This window comes from Magallana gigas, chromosome 6, assembly GCF_963853765.1.
Source record: "Magallana gigas chromosome 6, xbMagGiga1.1, whole genome shotgun sequence".
NCBI classification, from domain to species: Eukaryota; Metazoa; Mollusca; class Bivalvia; order Ostreida; family Ostreidae; genus Magallana; species Magallana gigas.
The window spans coordinates 41063071-41086832 of NC_088858.1; the positions used below are offsets into that span (position 1 = coordinate 41063071).

General features: G+C 33.6%; 1 protein-coding gene across 5 annotated transcripts in view; it reads left to right on the top strand.

The window, feature by feature from the left end:
* Positions 1 to 23762, top strand: part of LOC105320146 (synaptotagmin-7) — a 39256-nt gene that overhangs the window by 14900 nt on the left and 594 nt on the right. For 4 of the 5 annotated variants that reach the window (XM_011417955.4, XM_066087998.1, XM_066088000.1 and 1 more), the window contains exons 2-11: positions 4331 to 4460; positions 5489 to 5644; positions 13655 to 14092; positions 14295 to 14480; positions 15385 to 15491; positions 21929 to 22096; positions 22300 to 22419; positions 22552 to 22758; positions 23257 to 23371; positions 23491 to 23696. In XM_011417955.4, the coding sequence (XP_011416257.2) occupies position 4460; positions 5489 to 5644; positions 13655 to 14092; positions 14295 to 14480; positions 15385 to 15491; positions 21929 to 22096; positions 22300 to 22419; positions 22552 to 22758; positions 23257 to 23371; positions 23491 to 23696 (1704 nt within the window). In that variant the 5' untranslated portion in view covers positions 4331 to 4459. Of the gene's footprint in view, positions 1 to 4330; positions 4461 to 5488; positions 5645 to 13182; positions 13558 to 13654; positions 14093 to 14294; positions 14481 to 15384; positions 15492 to 21928; positions 22097 to 22299; positions 22420 to 22551; positions 22759 to 23256; positions 23372 to 23490; positions 23697 to 23762 lie in introns of those variants that run through there. The other variant, XM_066088001.1, reaches the window with a different exon arrangement.

Genomic DNA, 23762 nt, shown 5'->3' on the forward strand with positions numbered 1-23762 from the left:
AGACAGACAATAACACCTGTTGTGTATAGAACCCAAGATGAAAGACAATGTTGTGTACCTGATCAGCTTCCGTACAGGTGTATCGCACGAGTGATTTTTCATGTGAAATCACGAGGCCATTACCCGCTATACGGAAATAAAGATGAAAGTTATTTTATGAAATGCGGGTATATTTTTAGTACCTGTACAATGCTTGAATATAATTTAACAAGAGTTTGTACAGGTATTTAACTATAAACTATAATATAAAAGTGATTTTTTGTTTATTTATTGCTACATAAATAGCTGAAGTCCAAATTATTCGAGTCACCAGTAATATGGGGTTGTTATTTACTACAGCACATCAACGTGTTTTTAAAAAAACATGATCTGAAATGTTTTCATTTTTCATTTTTAATTGGTTTATATTAAGACTGTAAATTAATTAATAAATCAGAAAGTTTTCAGATAACAGAAAATAAGACGTTTAATCTCCCGACATTTTAATCGGATCGTCAGTTACAACATCACGTGTGTTTAGAAAAAAAACAAGATTAAATTGATTTGAATTTTGATTATATATCAACTGATTATTAAATATATTTGGTGAATTTATTTCAATTTATTTAAGAACAAATGAATTAAAAGGCACCCATTTACGTCGAGTTTTCAGATCACAAAAACTTAACTTCAAGTTGACAGCCCCGACAATTTTCTAGGTCCAACGTAAGTCGATATTTTTTATTAAATATGAAAAGGATCTGTATGTTTCAAACCTTGTTTAGCAATAATTTATTTATTTCTAAACATACGCTATTTCTATCAACGTCTCAGGTAACGATATCCACGGAGTAACACAGTGGCCACGGAGTTACACAGGCGGCCACGGTGCGACACGGTGTTTTTTCTTGAATTTTCCAATACACATACACGGTGTCACACCGTGTACACGGTGCGACACAGACCGTTTTCCACCGTGTTTTTTACACGGTGGGTGTCGGGATACTCTTGAGCTGTACGTACAGCTCACGAGTATCCCGACAAAAACACCGACCACCGTGTTTGAAAGTCCACGCTGAGCGTGGAAGTGTCGGTACCTTTGATCTATTGTTCTCTGTTACGGCCACAGAACGAGAAAAAACACGGTGCGACACGGTCCAACGCGATGCAACACGGACAGTTACACGGTGTAACACGCGGTATTTACTTGTGAAAAAAGGAGGATTTAGGAATAAAACTTATAAAGAATAAAATATTTATTGATGCACGAAAGAGAATAAAAGAAAAAGACAAAAAAAAAAAAATAGAAATAAACAAATAAAATTTTTAGGCACGCAATTTTCAGACGTATGCAATTGTAACGGTTGATTTTTGTTGATATTAAGAACCAAAAAAATCGTTATCGCCCACATAAAGGTTTGATCAATTAAAACACTAACACTTTCTTTTCCTTTTTAAAATTCAAATACACGGTTCCATAAGTTTTTGTTTCAGTCCGTTTTTAAACGTAGTAGTAATCGTAGTTACTGTAGTTTGGCAGTTTCAATAGTGCATAGAATCATAACTGTGATCTTCTCTCACTTATACTCTATTCAACGATAACAAATCTAACGGGTTGTTGAAAACAACTGTACTTTCTCTAAATATATAATTATACGGCTTTATATTTCATATATTTTCAAATTTTCTTTCTTTTAGACATGTGTGATGTACTTGTTCATGTAGTACCGCAGAGTACATATTCATAGCGCTTAGAGTCCGTGGATCGGTACTTGATAATTTTGTTTATTTCATCTTTATAAGCAACTTGGGTTTAGAAATTATTTGTGTTCCAAGAAACTACTCAGTATTGCAATAATTACTGTTTGATTGTTTAATGATCGTCATATGAGAGAGAGTGAGAGAGAGAGAGAGAGGGGGGGGGGGAATACCGGTATGAGTTTAATTTTAAGTACATTTTACTTGTAATTCAGTTTAATAAGTTAGATTTATAGTTTCCATTTTATTGAACCCCTTTCCCTAAAATTGCTATAGAATCTATGCAGGCAGAGTCCACGTGCTATCCCTGTCAATCAAATCAGCCCGCGAGATAGACCACGTGCTCCTTCCATGATAAGGAAAAAATGTCGTTCTATTGTTTTTTTTTAAGTCCGCAAAATAGAAAAATGGTTAGCAATGAAGTATTTAGTGTTTGAAATGTTTAGTTTCTTCCTTCTTATATTGCATGTATGGAGTTGGAATATAGCGTTGTAGAATCTCTCTCTCTCTCTCTCTCTCTCTCTCTCTCTCTCTCTCTCTGTACTTTTGTGCAATCATTTTTGAATTATAAGAGTTCTATTTGTATAAATTTATTTCATTTATTTTAGATCCATAATTTTAATAACGATTTTAACACAATGACTAAAAGTTTGTAAAGTTCATGATGTAATAAGATTTTTCGTTAAAACTTCGACGCTATTTCACATCACACATATTAGATTGGTTATAAAGTAAATAAAGTTGTGTTAACTGTTTAAAATGCTTGCAAAAAGTTACCGTGTTATCTCATTCATCTTTTTAATCAATCAAGTTTTTTCGTACATACATGTATGTGTACCCGGTAAATAATTTCTTATCGCAAGTTAATACTTTGTGAAATTCCCGCATTTATAGAGTTGCTGAATTGTTCTCCGGATCCACGCGCCGATAGTCTTACGTGTAGTTGTTTGTGTACATATCTACAGACAATTTTTTTGTTTGTTAGAGATTAGAAAAAATCATGGAACTAACAAAGTAGAAGTAAGATATATTCAGACCATACACACGACGGGTTGTGATGAGTTACCAAACAGGTGTCCGTGGAAAGGTGTGAATAACGGCATCTCGAGTACACCTGTTCAGACGTCCAAATATACAAACAGTTAGTTGTAAATTACAATGACACCTAACAAGACAGACAATAACACCTGTTGTGTATAGAACCCAAGATGAAAGACAATGTTGTGTACCTGATCAGCTTCCGTACAGGTGTATCGCACGAGTGATTTTTCATGTGAAATCACGAGGCCATTACCCGCTATACGGAAATAAAGATGAAAGTTATTTTATGAAATGCGGGTATATTTTTAGTACCTGTACAATGCTTGAATATAATTTAACAAGAGTTTGTACAGGTATTTAACTATAAACTATAATATAAAAGTGATTTTTTGTTTATTTATTGCTACATAAATAGCTGAAGTCCAAATTATTCGAGTCACCAGTAATATGGGGTTGTTATTTACTACAGCACATCAACGTGTTTTTAAAAAAACATGATCTGAAATGTTTTCATTTTTCATTTTTAATTGGTTTATATTAAGACTGTAAATTAATTAATAAATCAGAAAGTTTTCAGATAACAGAAAATAAGACGTTTAATCTCCCGACATTTTAATCGGATCGTCAGTTACAACATCACGTGTGTTTAGAAAAAAACAAGATTAAATTGATTTGAATTTTGATTATATATCAACTGATTATTAAATATATTTGGTGAATTTATTTCAATTTATTTAAGAACAAATGAATTAAAAGGCACCCATTTACGTCGAGTTTTCAGATCACAAAAACTTAACTTCAAGTTGACAGCCCCGACAATTTTCTAGGTCCAACGTAAGTCGATATTTTTTATTAAATATGAAAAGGATCTGTATGTTTCAAACCTTGTTTAGCAATAATTTATTTATTTCTAAACATACGCTATTTCTATCAACGTCTCAGGTAACGATATCCACGGAGTAACACAGTGGCCACGGAGTTACACAGGCGGCCACGGTGCGACACGGTGTTTTTTCTTGAATTTTCCAATACACATACACGGTGTCACACCGTGTACACGGTGCGACACAGACCGTTTTCCACCGTGTTTTTTACACGGTGGGTGTCGGGATACTCTTGAGCTGTACTGTATGCAAAACACCAATTAAACAACTTGTATATCCTGTAAAAAAAAACCACGATACAGCGTCTGTTTTTTGTTGAACTAGTACTATTATCTGCAGTTTGTATTGTTTTTCATGTGGTATTTTGCTGGACTTCCAACTTGTATATGCGTGCAATAACACCGCGTTATAAATTGTTCGTTTCTTTCATTGCAAAATGCTTTTTTGAAACAAACGAAGTGTTCTTTAGTTGGAATTTTGTTTGTTTGGTTTTTTTTTTAAAGATTTTAACACTTCTCCCAAGAAGCCCTGATTTGTGTATTTGAAAAATAGCCTCGATCAGATTTTGCATTTTATAAAAATATACGGCCCATTTCCTCGACAGTTTTCTTTTTTATATGTTAGATTGATTTTTACAGAAGAGTTGATTTCTGCTTTTCTGTTTTTAGCCCATTAACAACACGACAGGGATGCGATCCACCGATCATTTTAGTTGAGCACAGGTTGAATAGACCAAGAGAGATTACTGCTACGCAAGATCAAGATCAATATTTTACTGGGATAAAGAAAAAACATTGAGTAAGAAGCCTGATCTTTTCTTTGCATGTATTAGGTTTGCTACTTTAAAGAAATTCCTTGATAAAACGTTTATTGTATATCTTTCTAATATGAAAATATTATATATGCATCTTTACATTTGAATGTATAATTTAAATAAAAATTAAAGTTACTACACTTACATGCATCTTGTATTAAGCTAAGTGTGCTGAGTGTTGTACTATGTGTTGCTTTAAGCTTAAGCTCTGTATGATTATACCCAACGTACACGTAAACTTTTATTAGTAAATACTTGATGAAAAATAGAATCAAAATTATGAAAATAATAAGTATCACAGTATGGATCGTAAAACGCCCCGTTTTAATACATTTGAGAGTTACCTCCCTTTTTAAAAAAAAGAAAGAAGTTAAGATAATGTCTTAAAACGAAGCAAGTTTATCTTTTGACATTTAGTTAGTCATATTTATTTGAGATGACATATATGTGTTATATATAAATGTCAATTTTTCCCCAGTGGCTCATTAACCTGTGCGACCAAGCACAAAGTCTGTTCATGTTCCAAAGCAATACATGCTTATGATTTGGAATTGTCGAAAATCTGTATGTTGTAATTCTGTTTTTAATGCCAAGAAAAAACCCCCAAAATCACTGAAAATGTGTTTATCATAATTATCGTTTTGTTAATGAGTATTAATATCTCGAGGTTACAATGTAATTGTTACCCTGTATACTGAGGCTGTGTTGCTAACAAAAAAGCCAATATATCGACCGTTTCAGATATTATTATTTTATTTACAAACTATTATTAAGTAAAGAAAAATTCCATCTATTTTAGCTTAAGATTTGAACATAATGATCACAACTAGCAAGATTCGACAGCCAAAACAAAATATATATTCTTAAAAATACAGCTCACATTGCTTTAATGAACTCCATAAATGAATTGAAAAAAAAATCTTACCTTTATCGACAGAGCTATTGTGCGGAGTCTTCTATACGCAGGAATTAAATTTATTTATTCTGCATTCTCTGACATCTCTCCTTTCAGTGGAGACCTTGGAGCTAGTCGCCATGCTGACTGCTATGGTGAGCCTTGTGCTTTTCAGTGCAGGGTTCGTTGGATTCTGCTGCTGGAAGCACCCTTCTATAAGGACTAGAACATATTGGGACAAACAGACCAAGAAGATTCTTAGAGCTCTTTACAGTGAGTTTCTAAATTTGCCTAACTTTTGAAATTATCTTAAATTACCAAGTGGAAAAAAGAAAACGAGTTTCTAAAAGATCGAACTTAAACAATACGAATTAAGATGTATATTTATTCGGGTGTAATAATGATCAAAATTGAAAGTTGCAAAAGCATGAATTTTAAAGATTACTTGTTTGGAAACTGTAAAAGGTTACTCTTGAGTTATCTAATTAAAACACAGTAAGACACTAATCAATTTAAAGTTTGATATATAGTCTCTCCTAAAAAAAAGTCTTACGTGAGTCCGTGCAGTCCGTGCTGCCCGTGCAGTCCACGCTCTTATTCTACCTTTATTTTTCGATCGATCACAAAATGCATGTAAGCCACTCCTCATGATCATGTCAATGCCATATTGTTAATATTTTATTAATTTACTGGGTGTGTTTAAATACAACATTTTGTATATACACCCTCCAAGTTAGTTTAATTAAAACGCACTATGCATACGTAAAGTTAACATGTATGACAATTAAAATAGGACTTCTTTTGATGTAAACATAATTTCAGTTATGTATTTCATTAAACATTGTCACTCAACGAAACACTGGTAAAGGATGTTTTTAAAATTTCAAGAAATGCTTACATCCAGATGTGGAAACATCAAGAAACAGATTAGAAATTTAGAAAATACCTAATAAATGTAAATCTCAAACTACGAAAACAGCAGAACGATAACCAAAAAACCCCTCTTTACCATATTAAGACTTTTGCTATTTTCGCTAAGTACGGATTTTAAACCCGTTTCTTAGTTCAAAGATATCGTATGATAAAGCACATATTAATCAATTTTTATTTCATCCGCCCAAACCATATGCCTTCTTTTGTTTTTTATTTCTCTTTATCACAAATTCAAGAATATCAAGTTTCTTAATTATTGGGAGGATTCTTTGTTACATGTATTTAATGAAAGCAAAGTAGTATCATCAAACGAATACCTGTGGAGTAAACCTCTACCAAATCTTAACTCTAACTTCAGTTCATTAGTCTTCACACTTTGTTTTCATAGATTTGTTACTGAAAGCTACATTGACGTTTGGTTTTAGTTAAATCATGTAAAATCAAAGTACTGAAAGTACAGAAAGACACTTTGTTTGGTGGTCAATTTCTACTCTGCACCAGAAATCCCTAAATAAATCAAAGAGTGACTAGTGCTACACGTTGTCCTTAAAAACACTTTGCAGTTGCAGGATTTGAACACCAATGCGAGGAATACATGTAGTAAAGGCCAAAACTTCAGTCAAAATGGCACTTTAACGTTAGACAACCGATGCAATTTTATTGGTATAGATTATCATTTCCATATGTGTAGAATGAAATTGGACATCTACAAAATATGTCCAAACTTTAAATACAAACAATAGATACCACAATCAATGAATGTTTTAATTTCATGACTCCATGTTTCCTTGAGAACTATGATTATATAGTATTTTTGGGGTGTGTGGGGGAGGGTCTTTGAAAACAATTATGTAAAGGGCTCACATATGTTTTTATCGGTAATCAGCGATGTCTTGTTCTCGAAGGAGGGAGCGTATATACAACAAATTGAGATAAATCTGTAATGAATTTGATATGCTCTATAAACAGATTCTTGCACCAGCCGCCCACACAAAAATGGATATGGTAGATTTTGTTTCAGCTGTACCAGATATGCGTGCGTAGATGCCTTAATGTGATAAAAAAAACCACAGATTAAGAAATGAAAAATAATATGAAAAGTACATACATGTATATACAAATATAATAGTAATAAAGTCTACACTAGTCTTTGTGATAATCAAATTAAGCAAGGACGGTGATGCCAATTACTTCTGTACTTTTAAATATGTGTGTACATTGCAATTACTTTTTCATTTCTGTGGTTTTATTATGATAGTTATAAAATCTACACCAATCATTGCGTAACTAAAATAAGCGAAGATGAGGTTTCTTCTACTTTTGTTCTTTTAAATAATTATTTATTTTCGTGATTTATTTATTTATTTTTTCAATCCTCAGTTTGTCAAGCCTCCAGAGAATATCTTAGAACTGAAAAATAAGCTTAATTTAAAAATTAATGGTAGATTCAGACGAATAAATCAAAAGAAATGATTATTTTTAACATCTGGAATAACAATCTTTATACGTTATAACTTTCAATGTTATTTTCGGTCCCTAATGATACTTCTTTAGATCCAATCAATATTTTCAACCAGAAAACCCATAGAAAACATAACAGTATGTTTAAAACACAATTGTTATGATCTTAGTAATTACGATCAATATTATAAATCTTATTCAACGAATAATTATCTAAGACCAATAAAGCGATGTAACATAACTATAACCGTCGTCCTTACTGGGACCATATACATGTATAGTGAAAGGTTTGGATAACTATATACAACAATCTGTTGGAAGGACGGGTTTCGTCATCGAACATGATATCAGATTTTAATTAAATGGTTCACCATGATAGAAAGATCTCTTTGAACACCCCCTGATTAACCTTTTGGCTGACAGATTGGTCCACCGTTTCCAGAACTGTCATATCCAGAGAAAACCAACATCGATTTTACGACAATAACACCCCTTTAAAACCGTTTACGGCTAATGATGATTTCGGCATTTGGATTTGTCATGGCAACCGTTGCTAAATCAGAGAGCAGAACTCTCTGCGATCGGCAACCGACACGTTCCTCTGAAATTGACAGAGACTTTGCTTCTCTAATGTTGTGTATTACGAGAGTGACAAGCTGATCGAAAGCATTTCCCCTGTTAAGCACATAATCTCGTAGCTCTTGGCGAAACATAAATCCCCCTTCTTATTGTGCGAAATTGATTTGGCCTGTGACCTACTTAAAGGAAATAAACCCCAAAGTGTTTGGGGTTTATCTCATTTTTTCAAAATAAATTTGATCTTCAATAAGGGTCGTTTAAAAAATGTTTATTTAAGGAATGAATTCAATATTTATTTGTTTTATACGATATAAAATGGTTTGAGGCAGTTTACGCTTTATAAACCGCGAAGCGGTTTATAAAAAAGCGTAAACTGTTTCAAACCATTTTATATCGTATAAAACTAATAAATATTTAATTCATTGCTTATAATTTAATTTTTTTTTCTCTTTATTGTAGATAAATACGGTCATTTGACCTTTAAAATGACGTAAAATGATACAAACTTCAAACGTAACGTCAGGCGTATTGATACGTTTTTGACGTTAGTCTTACTATGACGTAGGCAACATTCTTTATACGATATAAAATAATTTTTTAGCCAATCAGAAAGCGCGTTACACCCAGAATTTAAATTATTTTGAAAAAGAAAGAATGACTTTTTTGTACAGACATTCTTTTAATAATAAAAAAACCAAAACACTTGCTCTAGTTGAATTAAGGAATGAATTCAATATTTATTTGTTTTATACAATATAAAATGGTTTGGGGCAGTTTACGCTTTATAAACCGCGAAGCGGTTTATAAAAAAGCGTAAACTGTTTCAAACCATTTTATATCGTATAAAACTAATAAATATTGAATTCATTGCTTATAATTTAATTTTTTTTACTCTTCATTGTAGATAAAAACGGTCATTTGGCCTTTAAAATGACGTAAAATTTTACAAAATTCAAACGTAACGTCAGGCGTATTGATACGTTTTTGACGTTAGTCTTACTATGACGTAGGCAACATTCTTTATACGATATAAAATAATTTTTTAGCCAATCAGAAAGCGTGTTACAACCAGAATTAAATTATTGAAACATAAATCGAGAAAAACTTCCAGTCATGATCATTTCAGCTCCTCAATGGATAGAAATATTATAACTGTACAGAAAGCAGCAAAACACCAATGTTTCACAATATTTTGAATTATAGATTGTCTGCGTATTGCACATTTCCCTGCTAGATTTTGAACAAACCGAAGACAGTTTACGAAAGTAGCTGAACATCATCCTTAGCTATGAAACTTGACAATGTTTGAAAGGATATCTAACTGATATTTTGCGGACCAAATCGTTATGGGAATATCAAATGTACCCCCCCCCCCCTCCAAACACACATAAGTGTAATATGATAAAAAAAAAACAACCCCGAATCTGATACAAATCATAAACTACATATTATACATGCAATATACAAAGATTAGTCTTGATCTGAAACAAGACTGAGCTTAAAATATTGAATAAAGTTATAAAACAGTTGAAATGGTGTTTTTTCAGTAGCTATATGAAACATTTGCGAGGACTGTAGGTTTGTATTCTTATTCTTCCTATTCATATACCGGCATAGTGTTGACAAAGTGTGTATATTATGATTAACCCCAGAGAGAGAGAGAGAGAGAGAGAGAGAGAGAGAGAGAGAGAGAGAGAGAGAGAGAGAGAGAGAGAGAGAGAGAGAGAGAATGAGAATTAAAACATGCATCCTGAAGTTCAGGTGACATTATGACAATACGTAATTAACAGGACTGATATAGCTAGCATGTGAATGTGATTACATATACATGTAATATATATAGGAAAGAAAATCTGCAACTGATATAATATCTGGGGACATTATTTTTGTAAGACCTTTTGTGCCAAACCAAGCTTGATCACGTGAGGGACACATATTATTTGCCTCGTTCAATAGTTCTGTATTCTGCGCAACCAATTCCTTAATCATTTAGCCATTACCAGGCATGATTACATCATTAATACATGTATATAATTGAAATAGCTAAATTATAGATAATGATGATGATTCAAATCACAAAGAAAATAGATATAAAAGGAAACAAATTAAACTTTAAAAAGAAATCAATAAAACTTAAATAATTGTTCTAAATATTGACTAAGTAATTCGCTCACAAAGTATTTTAAAATATTGCTAGGATTATTAGTCATGAGTGCATATTCATAATGCATATTATGTCCATGGCATCTTTTGCTTAGATTTTTGTTTTAACAAAACAAAATATCTATAATGAAGAAAAAAACATAAACTAATGAGACAATAGGTTTTCGGTGGTTTAACAGTAATTTATTTTCCTGATTGTTCCGATCAATAATTGCGCATTTTTCGTGTTTTGTACAAAATGGAATCGCACGAAGAATCTGTTGACGTTGTGATTTATGGTAGGTGGCGCGAAAAGCCTCCTCCTTACCTAAGTCCCACATCAATCTTGATCTTCCTAGTAATCGCTAAGTAGAACAGAAATGTCTTTGTGTTAAAGACGTAAAAATGAAAAAAAAAAAAAAAAAAAACCCAAATTTTTCATTTACCAAATCGTAAATATATTTAAAATCTGTCCCATGTTATTGCTTCCATCACTTTTTGATGATTTTTAATAAAAATACAAATATCTGAAGAAATACAGTTGGAATCGATGAAAGGGAATACAATGTATGTCCAAGATATCTTCATTGAACAATTATCATTTTTCACTCAGTTCACAGGAACGAAAACAAATTTCTTACAGAAATTTATAATGGGAAATATTTACATCTTTTCTCCACTCGGAAGTACTCGGGATACCTAGCGCAATTTTTCAACGTTATTATCCGGGCTTATTAACGGCTGATGCAGTGAAAAATCCCCGTAGATTTTCTATTTTGGGATGTGTATTGAAACCTGAAGCGGTAGAGGGGGCGTTTCAAAACAGATAATCTGGACATTTTTCATATTAGTGGATGAACGTAGTTTGAGCACAAAGGTGTTTATGATTATCGAAATATCAAGCAAAAAGTGGTGGAAGCAAAAACTCAGGACAGAGTATAAGTAAAAAATAAAAAACAGGAGGAAAATACGGCGAATAAATGAAAACATAAATCTGATGGAATAAATTACAAGCTTTTATTAACATGAGTATGTTTGTGTTAAAGAGATAAAAGAAAACAACGAAGTTTTTACTCACCAAGTCGTAGGTTGAGTTTTATTAGAAAAAGGAAAACACGGCAAATAAATAAACAGTTTGATACAGAATGAAAAACGAGTGCCATTTACAAATATTTAATGAAATAAAAATAAAAGGGCAGCATGTACACGCACTTCCTATCAAAAACCTAACTTTACTTCGGATGCATACGCCATGCAAAATTGAACGAAGTTATATAAAAATATGTGGGTTTACAAATGACGTTGATAGATCATTCTATTGGTTTATTTTGGGTTAAAATTAGTTATAACAGCTGGCATTTCTATTCACGCAAATTTCGGAACATATTTACGAGATATGTAGACTCCCTGGTGGCGTGTACTTCAACTTTTATTGTCCTAAATTTAATACAATTTGAAAAATACAAAACAAACTAGCGGTTGAAATGTGATCGGAATGGTAGACGTGGCAATGTCGTTTATTTGTTGGAGATAAATATAGTTTGGAAATTGATTAAAATTGACGAAATCTAGAAGTATATCGATGCTTCCAAACTGTTTACGCATTGACAAACTCTGTTAAGGCTTAGAAAATTAAGACAGTAAGGCAAGGCATCTCATCTAAATGCCCGTCAGAAGTAAATGTATTTCAAATATCAATTGTTTTATATAGTCGTACATATCACATATTTTTGAAGTCTGAAATTTAGTAAATTCAAACGGTAAGTTACTTTTCTAAGCCAACAGATTTTTTTTTTTTTGGCAAAATCATATTTATAAGGTCAGAATTGTAAACAAGGCATTGAACTTTTTACTGCTTTTATAATTTAAAAGACAAAGAGTTAAAAATTATAATTCTAAGACGTCGAAATTTAAGAACGATATCTCTTCAAAAGTCAACCAAACGTTAACGCGACATCGACGTCTAGCTAAACCTGAACACAGACGTTGTGTGCGTGCTATAGTTTGCTCTGTTTATTAACCAATTTTCAGAATTATTTCTCTTTGAGGATGGGATCATTAACGATATTTCCTCTACAGAATTTAAAATATTTTTAGTCATATTATTCGTTTTTGGGTTTTTTGTAAACAATATAATCAAATGCCTTTGGCTTCCTTTACTTGTACTGTATAATAATTTTTGGAGAATAGTATAAAAAAAACAAACAAGAAACAAAAACGGAAAAAATGATTTATATAATCAATAAAATGAATCTGACAGTCTGCGAAAGGTAAATTAAAACGACGAAATCCGGAATATCAAAGTCAACATTTGATTGAAAATTCTCCAGCTGTGAGCTATTCCGATTTGTATAGAGGGAAGAAAAGCAAATATCACGTTGAACGCAGTATACCGTTATATCTGCGGCGTCATAACTTAGGGCTAATCATCCCCAAACACACGTTTTTACTTGTCAACATGTTAATTATATTTATTGCGATAAAGCTTTGGCAGAAATGATTTGCCATTTTAATTTCGAAAGACGACAGCGCGGTTGTTGGTTTGCGGCATGTGAGCCTTTCCGCCACAACAGCTAATCCATGAGTGGACAGCTAGCGTGCGTTTAAGCCGTGAATAGAATATTTGTGTAAAATCGAGGTTGCTGGTAATTTGTAAAAAAAAAAAAAAAAAAAAAAAAGAAAGATGTCGAAAAACACGGACTTCTTGAAATAATCATGTATAAACGTTCATGGACTCTGTTAAATCAGCTTTGACTGTGTTTGATCTGTAAGAAAAAAAAATTCAGTGAATTTCTTGAAAGCTGAACTCTGAGAAACGCAGTCGCCGATTAGTGCTGCCGTAATTGTCGCTGTCTCCAACGGAGGAGTTTTCAATAATACTTTGCCAGTTACATGTAGATATGAACGGCGTCAAGACAAGGCGATCGCATCGGATCATTAAATCATTTCATTAGAAGATGTCATGTGCTTCAAAAGGATGTCAAAAACAGAAGGATTATAAATCATATTTTATGACGTGTTGTTTATGCCTGTTTGCAATTTCAAACGGATAGAAACACAAAATGGGCGAAGTAATTTCCAAGATTTCTTCTTATCTTCCATCTAAGGATGATTTACCTCTTAGTTTGAATTCTAGAAATACTCAAAATTCTGTTTCTTCTCGTTCAGACAAAATTCAACGGGAAAAAGAAAAACCGGAAGAGTCAAAGACAGTAGTGATGCCTGCAATGCGCAGGCGCCAATCGGAACAGACTAAGTTTGTTGTTCCACGGATTTATGTAGACTACGGAAGTCGAAGAACTTCCTACGCATCGGACTATCACCGGAGATCATCAGGCGAAAGCGGAAGCAGTCGGAGGACGTCTTGTGCTTCGTCATTGGCGTCAATGGATGATAGAAGAGGATCCGGAAGTAGTTTGAGTAGCAGACGAACTTCTGCTGCTTCCGATATTGATCGGAGGGGTTCCGGAAGCAGTATTTGCAGTAGACGAACTTCATTGTTATCTTCTGAATGTCCGTCAAGACGAGGATCCGGAAGTAGCAAAAGTAGCAGAAAAAGTTCGGATGCTAGTAGAATTGGTGATATTACAGACGACAATTTAGCAGGTAAGCCAACAATAACTGTTTTTCTTTTCTTTCGTATCGCAATTAATTTATTTTCTAACATAATTTAATCATTTTGATATAAACATTAAAAAATTAAGGGTGTTAGAACTTTTTGTTATAATGAATGATTTTGTTTATATACATGTATGTTGATGTTTTTATGATAACATGCTCGACTCAACTAACTACGACTATTTGACAGATTTTTCAGACTGTGATATCTTGGAGGAGGAAGAGTACCAGTCTGTATTACAGAAGCAGGAACCGCGCAGATCGAGTCTAGAAGAAAATTTTGGAAAAACGGTGGCCCCCGCTGACAAGAAAATGCTGTACCGGAGGAGCCATTCACTAGCGGAGATTCGACCTACCCACGTGTTTCTGCCTGAAGGTACCCTATATAATATATATGACACAATGTATGTATGATTAAGATTTAATATCATACGTTAGTGTTACCCCCTAAAAAATGTCCTTAATGTCATAAAACCGCAGAGCCAAATCCGGAATATGAGCAGAGCTTGAATGACTGAACAGAAATGTATAAAGCCGCTAATCTTGACTCGAAGAAATTAGAAAATTTTTATGGCACCTTAAACAGTGGAAAATACCCAATAACATCTATTTTTTTACTTGACTTTATGGATGTATTGTAATATTCCCGCTTCTTTGCCTTATTATTAGCTTTGATTTCTAGTCAGATTACCGGTCATTCTATTCCTTAATTACTTATTGGCTACGATTCAATCGATTTCTTGCATCACGACTAGTTTAAGATGGTTCATCAAATTATCTTTCAGAACTACCCAAAAATTTTGAAAAGGATTTCACAGTAAAAAGTAAAAAAAAAAACCAAAAGTTTAGATTTAAAAATCTTAGCTAATATTCAAATGTATACATTTTTTTTTCTAATCTGGAGTTCGTTTGCTTGATTTTTTGCTTTTATTAGACCTTAAGGTTTTAGCCATATTTATAAAAGTGTCAGATAAAATGGCAGTAAAAGATAACACAAACATGCCAAAGAAATTCTACATTGTTTTCTGCTGACATCATGGCGTTCTTTATAGTACTCGATACTTGTCGCCTGCAGCTTTCATAAATGCCTCTACCGGATGTAGCCTCCATCAAAGGAAGACAGCTGCACCTTATCACCGCTTATTGATTGTAAACCTGCGCGCCCTGCATCCGGAACTATTTTATGCCTTTGTCAAATTGTTGTTCTGATATTATTCAGGCAATTAAAGCATTATTACATAGAGACAGTGTTTTTTTTATTTTGATATTTCTTTGTATAGGACGAGGTCGAGCGGACGGGAGGCGGATCACGTTATCGTCACTGGCGTTGGATAACAACGTTAGCACAGCTGGCCCCCAGTATCAACGGAAAAAACCTAAATTTAATGTATGTATTAACTGAAAACTGAACATTGCATAATTTACTCTCGTGTTCAGAGCAGCTATCAAGAAATGCAATCCATATCAATGCTTACATTAATTAAACGTATAACAGCAAACAAATCAGTTATGAAATTCTGCTTTTTATTTTTACGATTGATAATTTAATGTTGAATTGGCACATATAGTAAGTTACATAAAAAGTATACATGATGACATTCAGAAGGGAGTAGTTATTAATTACATGTATATGACTTGAAATGGTGTTGGAAAAATAAATGACACAGTGCAAGATATATGAGGTTTTAAAAATTAATGACATTAAAAAGACAGTGTTAATCATTTCGTTTTATGTAAGTCTGCATTTTGTTATGTGAGCATGCAGAGTTCAAAATGGCGAAATTCAGAAGGAATAAGTAATCGATTTTGATATTAATTTGTACTCTGTGGTATAATTGGTTTTATGCTGTGTGTCTGATTATCAGCGAAAGGAAATATTAATGCAAATCCGTGTCAGCGCACTGGAAATGTCTGTAAGATTAAACTTTCAATCGGATATTGAATAAAATATCGCACTAATTTTCTTTACACGCCAAGATTCCTGCAGAAGGTTGAAAAGAATTCTAAATATAACTAGACACGATCTCGTTGCGAGCAACGAGGAGGTCTTCCGTCTGATTTTAGAATTTGAGATATATGTTCTATCTTGATTTTGCTATTTAACAGCTAAACATGATATAGAATAAAAAACAGGGTCTACATTCTAGGGGACCAGATACTATTTTGTTACAGGTGTAAATGCTTTGTTCAACAAGTGTTTAAACGTCACTGTTCTTTAGATATCTTAGAAGAAAAAGTTTTAAGGGCCGGTCCCTTATCTCCTTATTGGAGCTGCTGAACCAAATTTTGAAGATTGCATGTTGTTAAGTACATCATTTTTAGCATCTTTTCTTCTAAACTGCATTTCAAAATATTTTTTCTTTTTGAGATATAGGTTGTCATAGTTTTGGACTCTCGACCCCTAAAAACCTTCATTACATAACACATGACATTACTTTGCTTGGATACATAATTGTAAGATAAACATATTTGCTTCTATAGCCTTTCACAAAATATCCCTCAGTAAAGAGGTACAGATGAAAGACTTTAGAGCCCTTTGGTCTCCTAATTTGAGGGGCCAGTCCCTTTTTCTTGATATCAAATAAAAGGTCATTTAAATTTCAACACATTTTGTGAAACAAGTGTTCAGAGATTTGTTACCGTTCTTGAGATAGATGGGAAAGAACGTTTTAGGGGCCGATCCCTTAACTCCTTATAGGGGCCATTAACGAAATTTTGAAAATTGCATATTTAGTACATCATTTTGACTATCTTTACTTCTATACTGCATTTCAAAATATATTTCCTTTCTGAGATATGGGTGATCAAAATTTTGGACTTTTGGCCCCTAAAAACCCCTAATTACGTAACACACGATACAATCATTACATTGTTTGTATACATAACTGTAAGATAAACATATTTGCTTCTATAGCCTTTCACAAAATATCCCTCAGTAAAAGGCTACATATGAAAGACTTTAGAGCCCTTTGGTCCCTTAATTTGAGAGGCCAGCCCCTTTTTCTTGATATCAAATTAAAGGTCATTTAAATTTCAGCACATTTTGTTCAACAAGTGTTTAGAAATTTGTTACCGTTCTTGAGATATATGGGAAAGAACGTTTTAGGGGCCGATCCCATAACTCCTTATAGGGGCCATTTAACGAAATTTTGAAAATTGCATATTATTTAGTACATCATTTTCAGCATCTTTACTTCTATACATTATTTCAAAATATTTTTCCTTACTGAGATATGGGTGATCAAAATTCTGGACTTTTGTCCCCTAAAAACCCCTAATTACGTAACACATGATAAAATCATTACATTTATTGGATACATAACTGTAAGATAAACACATTTGCTTCTATAACTGTTCACAAAATATCACTCAGTAAAGAGCTACAGATGAAAGACTTTAGAGGCCTTTGGTCTTTTAATTTGAGGGGCCAGCCCCTTGTTCTTGATATCAAATGAAAGGTCTTGTAAATATCAATCTTTTTTGCATTACAAGTGTTAACAAAATATTTTTCAGAAAAGAGATAAACTAAGAAAACCATTAAAAATTACGACGTTTTTTTAGTCTCAATTTTCGGGACCAGGCGAGCTTAAACGCCTTTTGAGCATGACAAATATGAACGCCAAATGGCACATCTACAATATCTTGTCTACAATCCCTGAAAGTTTGATCTCAATATCTTTTACCGTTTAGGAGGAGATCCCTGGACAAGCCGACCCTCTGAAAATCGCTAAAACGTCATTTTCTCAGGAATGGAAATGACGTCATCAAAATAAAAAAAAGTATATTAAGTTCGGAATAATATCTATTAGATCTGAAAGTTTCACGAAAATCGGCTGAGCCATTTTTGAGAAATCGCCTGCACAAATTTTGTAAGAAAAAAAAAAATAATAATAGGGAAAAAGAAACCGAACGAAAACAATAAGGTCTTCCGTTGGAAAACGGAAGACCTTAATAATAGGGAAAAAGAAACCGAACGAAAACAATAAGGTCTTCCGTTGGAAAACGGAAGACCTTAATAATAGGGAAAAAGAAACCGAAGAATAACAAGAAGGTCTTCCGTTGGAAACGGAAGACCTTAAAAAGTGAAAAAGAAACAATAGAATAATAGAAGGGTCTTCCGCTGAAGACGGAAGACCCTAATAATAAAAGGCTGTTTTGTCTAAATCTTAAAGGAAGAGTGTTTTTCAACTTGTACTACAGTCCAACAGCCCCTTTATGTTGAATATTTTAGTTAGAAAATCAAAAAAAAAAAAAAAAAAAAAAAAAAAATGGAGAGAAAGAAATAGAGAGAAAGAAGAAATTTTAGCTCCGGCGAGGCCTTTGCAGGTGTCATAACAGTATTTCAGCAAAGGTTCACGTCAAAACATGGCTGACGCGAAATAATTCCCGAATTTCTCTTTGAATTTGGGGCGTTTCCGCCCGGGAGAGGAGCTGAATTTTTGTATGAGATGAGGAACGATGTGTGAGATGTCTGACTACACAGGTTTGGTAACAGTGCGATGTCATTTGAAATATTGATGCGTGTTTTTGTCTGGAGGGGGGTGAAAAGACCCGAGCTTGATTTTCGTCGTAAATAAATCGAAAGTAGAATTTGGAGGTGTGGATCTCGGATTCGGTTAACGACAATTAGGGGAAGTAAAGTCCTAAAGCAATGACTGATGCATTTTACACATGTATTTCAGTGTTGAGATTTTTTTTCGTGTCGTTTACTATTGTGTTTGACTGTTTTATTTCAACAGGATTGATCAAATCATTATAAATGTAGAAATAACGAAATCAGTAACACGTAAATTTATTCGGTAAAAATTTGATGACAGTAATTTCCACAGTTTTAACATTCATAAGTAGTTCACACGCTATCGTATATACAGACTAAACGGAAAGCAAGAAATATACATGCAACAGAAATATTACGCGGCTGCTTACATCCCTTGTACTGTGTAAATTTGAAGTCCCCGTACAGACTATAAACGCCGCTTGATCTCAGGAATTTCTTCTGAATTGTTCAATCCGCTGCATATTTGGCAGACAATAAGAATGGGGTCCGAGTTACATTTACACAAAATTTCATTAGGATTGAGTGAAGGGCTCGGGAGTTAGAATTTTTTTCTACAGTACATGTCAAGCACGCCAATCGAAACTCAAATGTCCAAAAATTCATAACTCTCTTAAAAGTGAACGAATTGGTCTGGTAATTAGTACAGTAATCTAGAATGGTACTAGGTTGAAAATAAAGGTTCAAGATGAAAGATTCAGTAAAATCTGTCCAGAAAAACTTAATGATTTTGTGAATGGGGGGGGGGGGTCGGGGTCGGTGCGTGTAGTGTGTAAATTTTATTTCCGCGTATAGGCTATAAACGCCGTTTGATTATTCTTAATTGTTCAATCCGCTGCATATTTGACAGACAATAAGAATGGGGTCCGAGGTTTATTTTCACGAATTTTCATTAGAATTGAGTGAAGGGCTCGGGAGTTAGAATTTTTTTGTACAGTACGTGTCAAACACGACGATTGAAACTCAAATGCCAAAAAGTTCATAACTCTGTTAATAATGAACGAATTGGTCTGGTAATTAGTACAGTAATCTAAAATGGTACTAAGTTGATATTAAAGGTCCAAGATTAAAGATCAAGTAAAATCGGGTCAGAAAAACTAAATGATTTTATGAATGGGGGGGGGGGGGGGGTCGGTCAGTGACTTCTATATTAAACGGAGAATATTAAATTCTAAATATCACATATTACACAATTTTTAAACAAAATACATATGTTAGAACAATTTATAGGCGTTGTTTTAAAGATGTAACTTTTGATGTTTTTCAACATGTTAACTTTATTTCAGTATGAATACATAGCTATGGATCTCAATACTCAAATACGAGGAAAAGCGATATTATTGTAACTTCTTTTACTAAATCAAAACAGAATAGAACAGAACCCATCATTTTAAAGATAAACAAATCAGATCTAAGCACAAAAAGAGGGGGAAAGAAATTCGGAACTCGGGGCTCGAACCCGGGTCGCCTAGGCACATGACCGCGACTCTAACGACTGAGCTACTCGGACTCTCGCTTCAGGACTTTGATGCCTAATATCTCGAGAACGCGTTGATCGATTTTTAAACAAATTACATATTCTGAATCAGTAAGAGGGTCACTATAAGGTGTAAAAATCTCAAAGAAAAATATCAAAAAATAAAAAAGTCGAAAAATTCAATTTTTCAAATTTCCTTCCGGTGACGACCGGAAGTGACCGCGGACATTTTCTTGACCGAGGTTCACCAGAAAAACGCTAGATCTATCATCTCTGAAAATTTCAGCCTTTTATCTTCACTCGTTTTTGAGAAACCCGACAGACAAAATTGACTTTTAAAAATCGTAAACGGACGATAACTTCTGACCGGAAGTGTTTTTCCAAAAAATAAAAATTATATATCAGCTTTAGATGAAAACACGTTTATATTGAAAATTTGAGCGAAATCGACCAAGCCATCTCCGAGAAATCGTCTGCACAAAATCGGTAAGAAAAAAAAAGAATAATAATAATAATAATAAGAACTAGATTCGATCTCGTTGCGAGCAACGAGTGGGTCTTCCGTCCGATTTTTGAATAGATTAGATTAAACTTATCAATTCAAAGATAAAATCGTTGATCTAAGCAAAAAAAATGAAAAAAATTTTTGCGGCACTCGAGGCTTGAACCCGGGTCGCCTGGGCCATGTCCACGACTATATCGACTGAGCTACTCGGACTCTCGCTTCAGGACTTTGACGCTTAATTTCTCGAGAACGCCTTGATCGATTTTGAAACAAATTACATATTCTGAATCAGTAAAAGGGTCACTATCATCTTATTGGAAAAAATATATAAAAATAAAAAGTTGAAAATTTTCATTTTTTAATTTTGCTTCCGGTGACGACCGGAAGTGACGGCGAACATTCTCTATACCGAGGTGCACCAGGAAATCGATAGATCTATCATCTCTGAAATTCTCAGCTCTCTATCTTTGCTCGTTTTTGAAAAACCTGAGCGACAAAATTGACTTTTTAAAATCGTAAACGGACGATAACTTCCGACCGGAAGTGAATTTTCAAAATCTGTTTCAGCGGTATAAATTTCAGATAACGAGGCTTCGGTCCTGAAAATTTGAGAGAAATCGATCGTCCCATCTCTGAGAAATCGCCTGCACAAAATTTGTAAGACAAAAAAAGAATAATAATAATAATAATAATAATAATAATAAGAAAAGTGAAAAAGAAACCGAAGAATAATAGAAGGGTCTTCCGCTGAAGACGGAAGACCCTAATAAGAAAAGTGAAAAAGAAACAATAGAATAATAGAAGGGTCTTCCGCTGAAGACGGAAGACCCTAATTATATTGAATAGAAAAAAAACCCATGGACCCAATAGCCAAAAAGGATTAATAATTAATCAAACGGATACATTTTCAGATCTGTAAATTGTCAGGAATTCCAAACTTACGGGATCCATATCTACTGAAGAACACTCTAGTAACTGTTGTAGGATAAAACAGAAAACACTAACTCAAAATGTATTCCATTGTAGTTATTAACCTCACCATCGATAGAGCAAACTTTTGTATATTTTTTGCAGTTTTGTTACGCTCAAGAAAATGTGACGTACACTAAAGAGTACAAATTTAGTCTCTATATATACACACACCAGGTCATGTTTAGACTTGGACTTGGGGATAGAGGGTTGGGGATAGGACAAAACCACTTAATTCTTACCGTTATTTAATTTTGGTTATAAACAATGCGAAATACCTGTAATTACTTTCCAACCTGTTTTATCTTCAACCAACAGAGACAAGTCGGGATCGGCCTACCAGATAGACCCGTCGTCATGCATGATCTGAACTTGGAAGAGATGGTTGTGCATCGGTCTGCTGTTCCCTTGAACCCCACTGGAAAACTGAAAGTACAGTTCCAGTATTCAGAGGACAGAACATCACTGATGGTCATCATTATAGAGGTCATTATAATGTCAAGGTCATTCAATGATCATTTCAAGGACGTTATGTTAAATATCATACTTTGTAATCATTTTGTCGCCCAATTTCATCAACATATACTGGTAATAATATTTTGATAAGTCGACCTTAAACAAAATTCACACGTCATTAATTAAATTATAAATACATGTATTATATTGAGACCTATTCTCTGTGGTTACAGGCTTCGCGTTTAAGAATTGAAGGTTTGCCAAACGATACGGAATTGAACCCATACGTGAAAGCTTTCCTTGTTCCGGGGAAATCATTCAAATACAGAACAAAAACCATACCAAAAACAAAGGTTGGTTGAGTTTTCTTTCAACTCCCTATGAAACCAAATAGAATGATCTATAAAACATTACGTGTATCTATATTATTTTTCATTGTGATCAATGTGATCTTAATGTTTGTCTCTTTTATTTCTAATTTACAGAATCCAGCCTTTTTCGAAAAGTTTATTATAAATGACATTGTGCCAAGCGATATTAACGATGAGACCGTTTTAGAATTTCAAGTTTATTCCTCACATCATGTGACAAGGCGACATCTTGTGGGTGTGGCTTCAATATCTCTACGAACGATAGAAACATTAGAAAACGGCCTAGTAGATTTGACGATCATGCCACAAACTGTATTCAGGGTAAGTATGAGAAAACAGGCAAACACGATGTACAAGAACGTTGAGAATGATCAGTATTGATTTCTTAAATGAAATCATAAATCAATATCGCCAATCAGTTTGTACAATGCCTAAATTTTAGTAGAAGGCGGAAGTCCGTTTGCCGCGAATTCAATATCACGCGAAAAATGTTACTGCATGGTCTTATTTCAAAAGATCACTTGTTAATTTAATGCTGAAAATGATAATCCTAATAGAAATTTTAAAAAGTATAAGGAACATAACGTATTGTAGATAAAAATTACAAATCGAACAATAGCATCATTATTTATAAGTTTTGTGAATCAAATTCTCGTACATTCAAACAACACAGAATACCATATTTTCTTCTCCAATAAACATCAATTCCGGTATAACGTTCCTTGTGTACTGCAAACAGTTCGTTCAACTATTAAAGATTGTTCTCGCTTGTTTCCTTGAACTGCCCCCGATTTGACAGTCGGTTTTATTTCATTTCAGCTTCATCAAGGCGACATCAGGATATCCGGTTGTTATCAACCTGTAGCCGGCAAAATGGTTTTCAACATCTTAGAAGCTAGAAATATTCCACGCGTTTCAATTCTTGGTGCTGTCAGTACGTATGATCAACACACTGCATGAACGAAATGGATTATGATAAAATATTTAAACCACCAACACGCTTCCTAAACAATCAAAAGAAAACTAATAAACCAAATTTTTATTTCTGTTTAGATCCGTACGTGAAAGTGGAAATGTTTGTGAATGGCATTAGGGAGTCAAAAGATACGACTAAAACCCGCCAGAATACTCAGGACCCAATGTGGAACCACCAAGTTGTATTTGAAATCAACCGAGAAAATCCCAAACTGTTGGGCCATGTATTTGTTTTCCGTATTTTCCACAAAGACATGATGATGGGCATTCAAGAAATAGGCCAGGTATAAACTGCAACAATTAAAAAAAAAAAATACCGCACGTTTTTTGAAAAAACTGTTCCTTTTCGT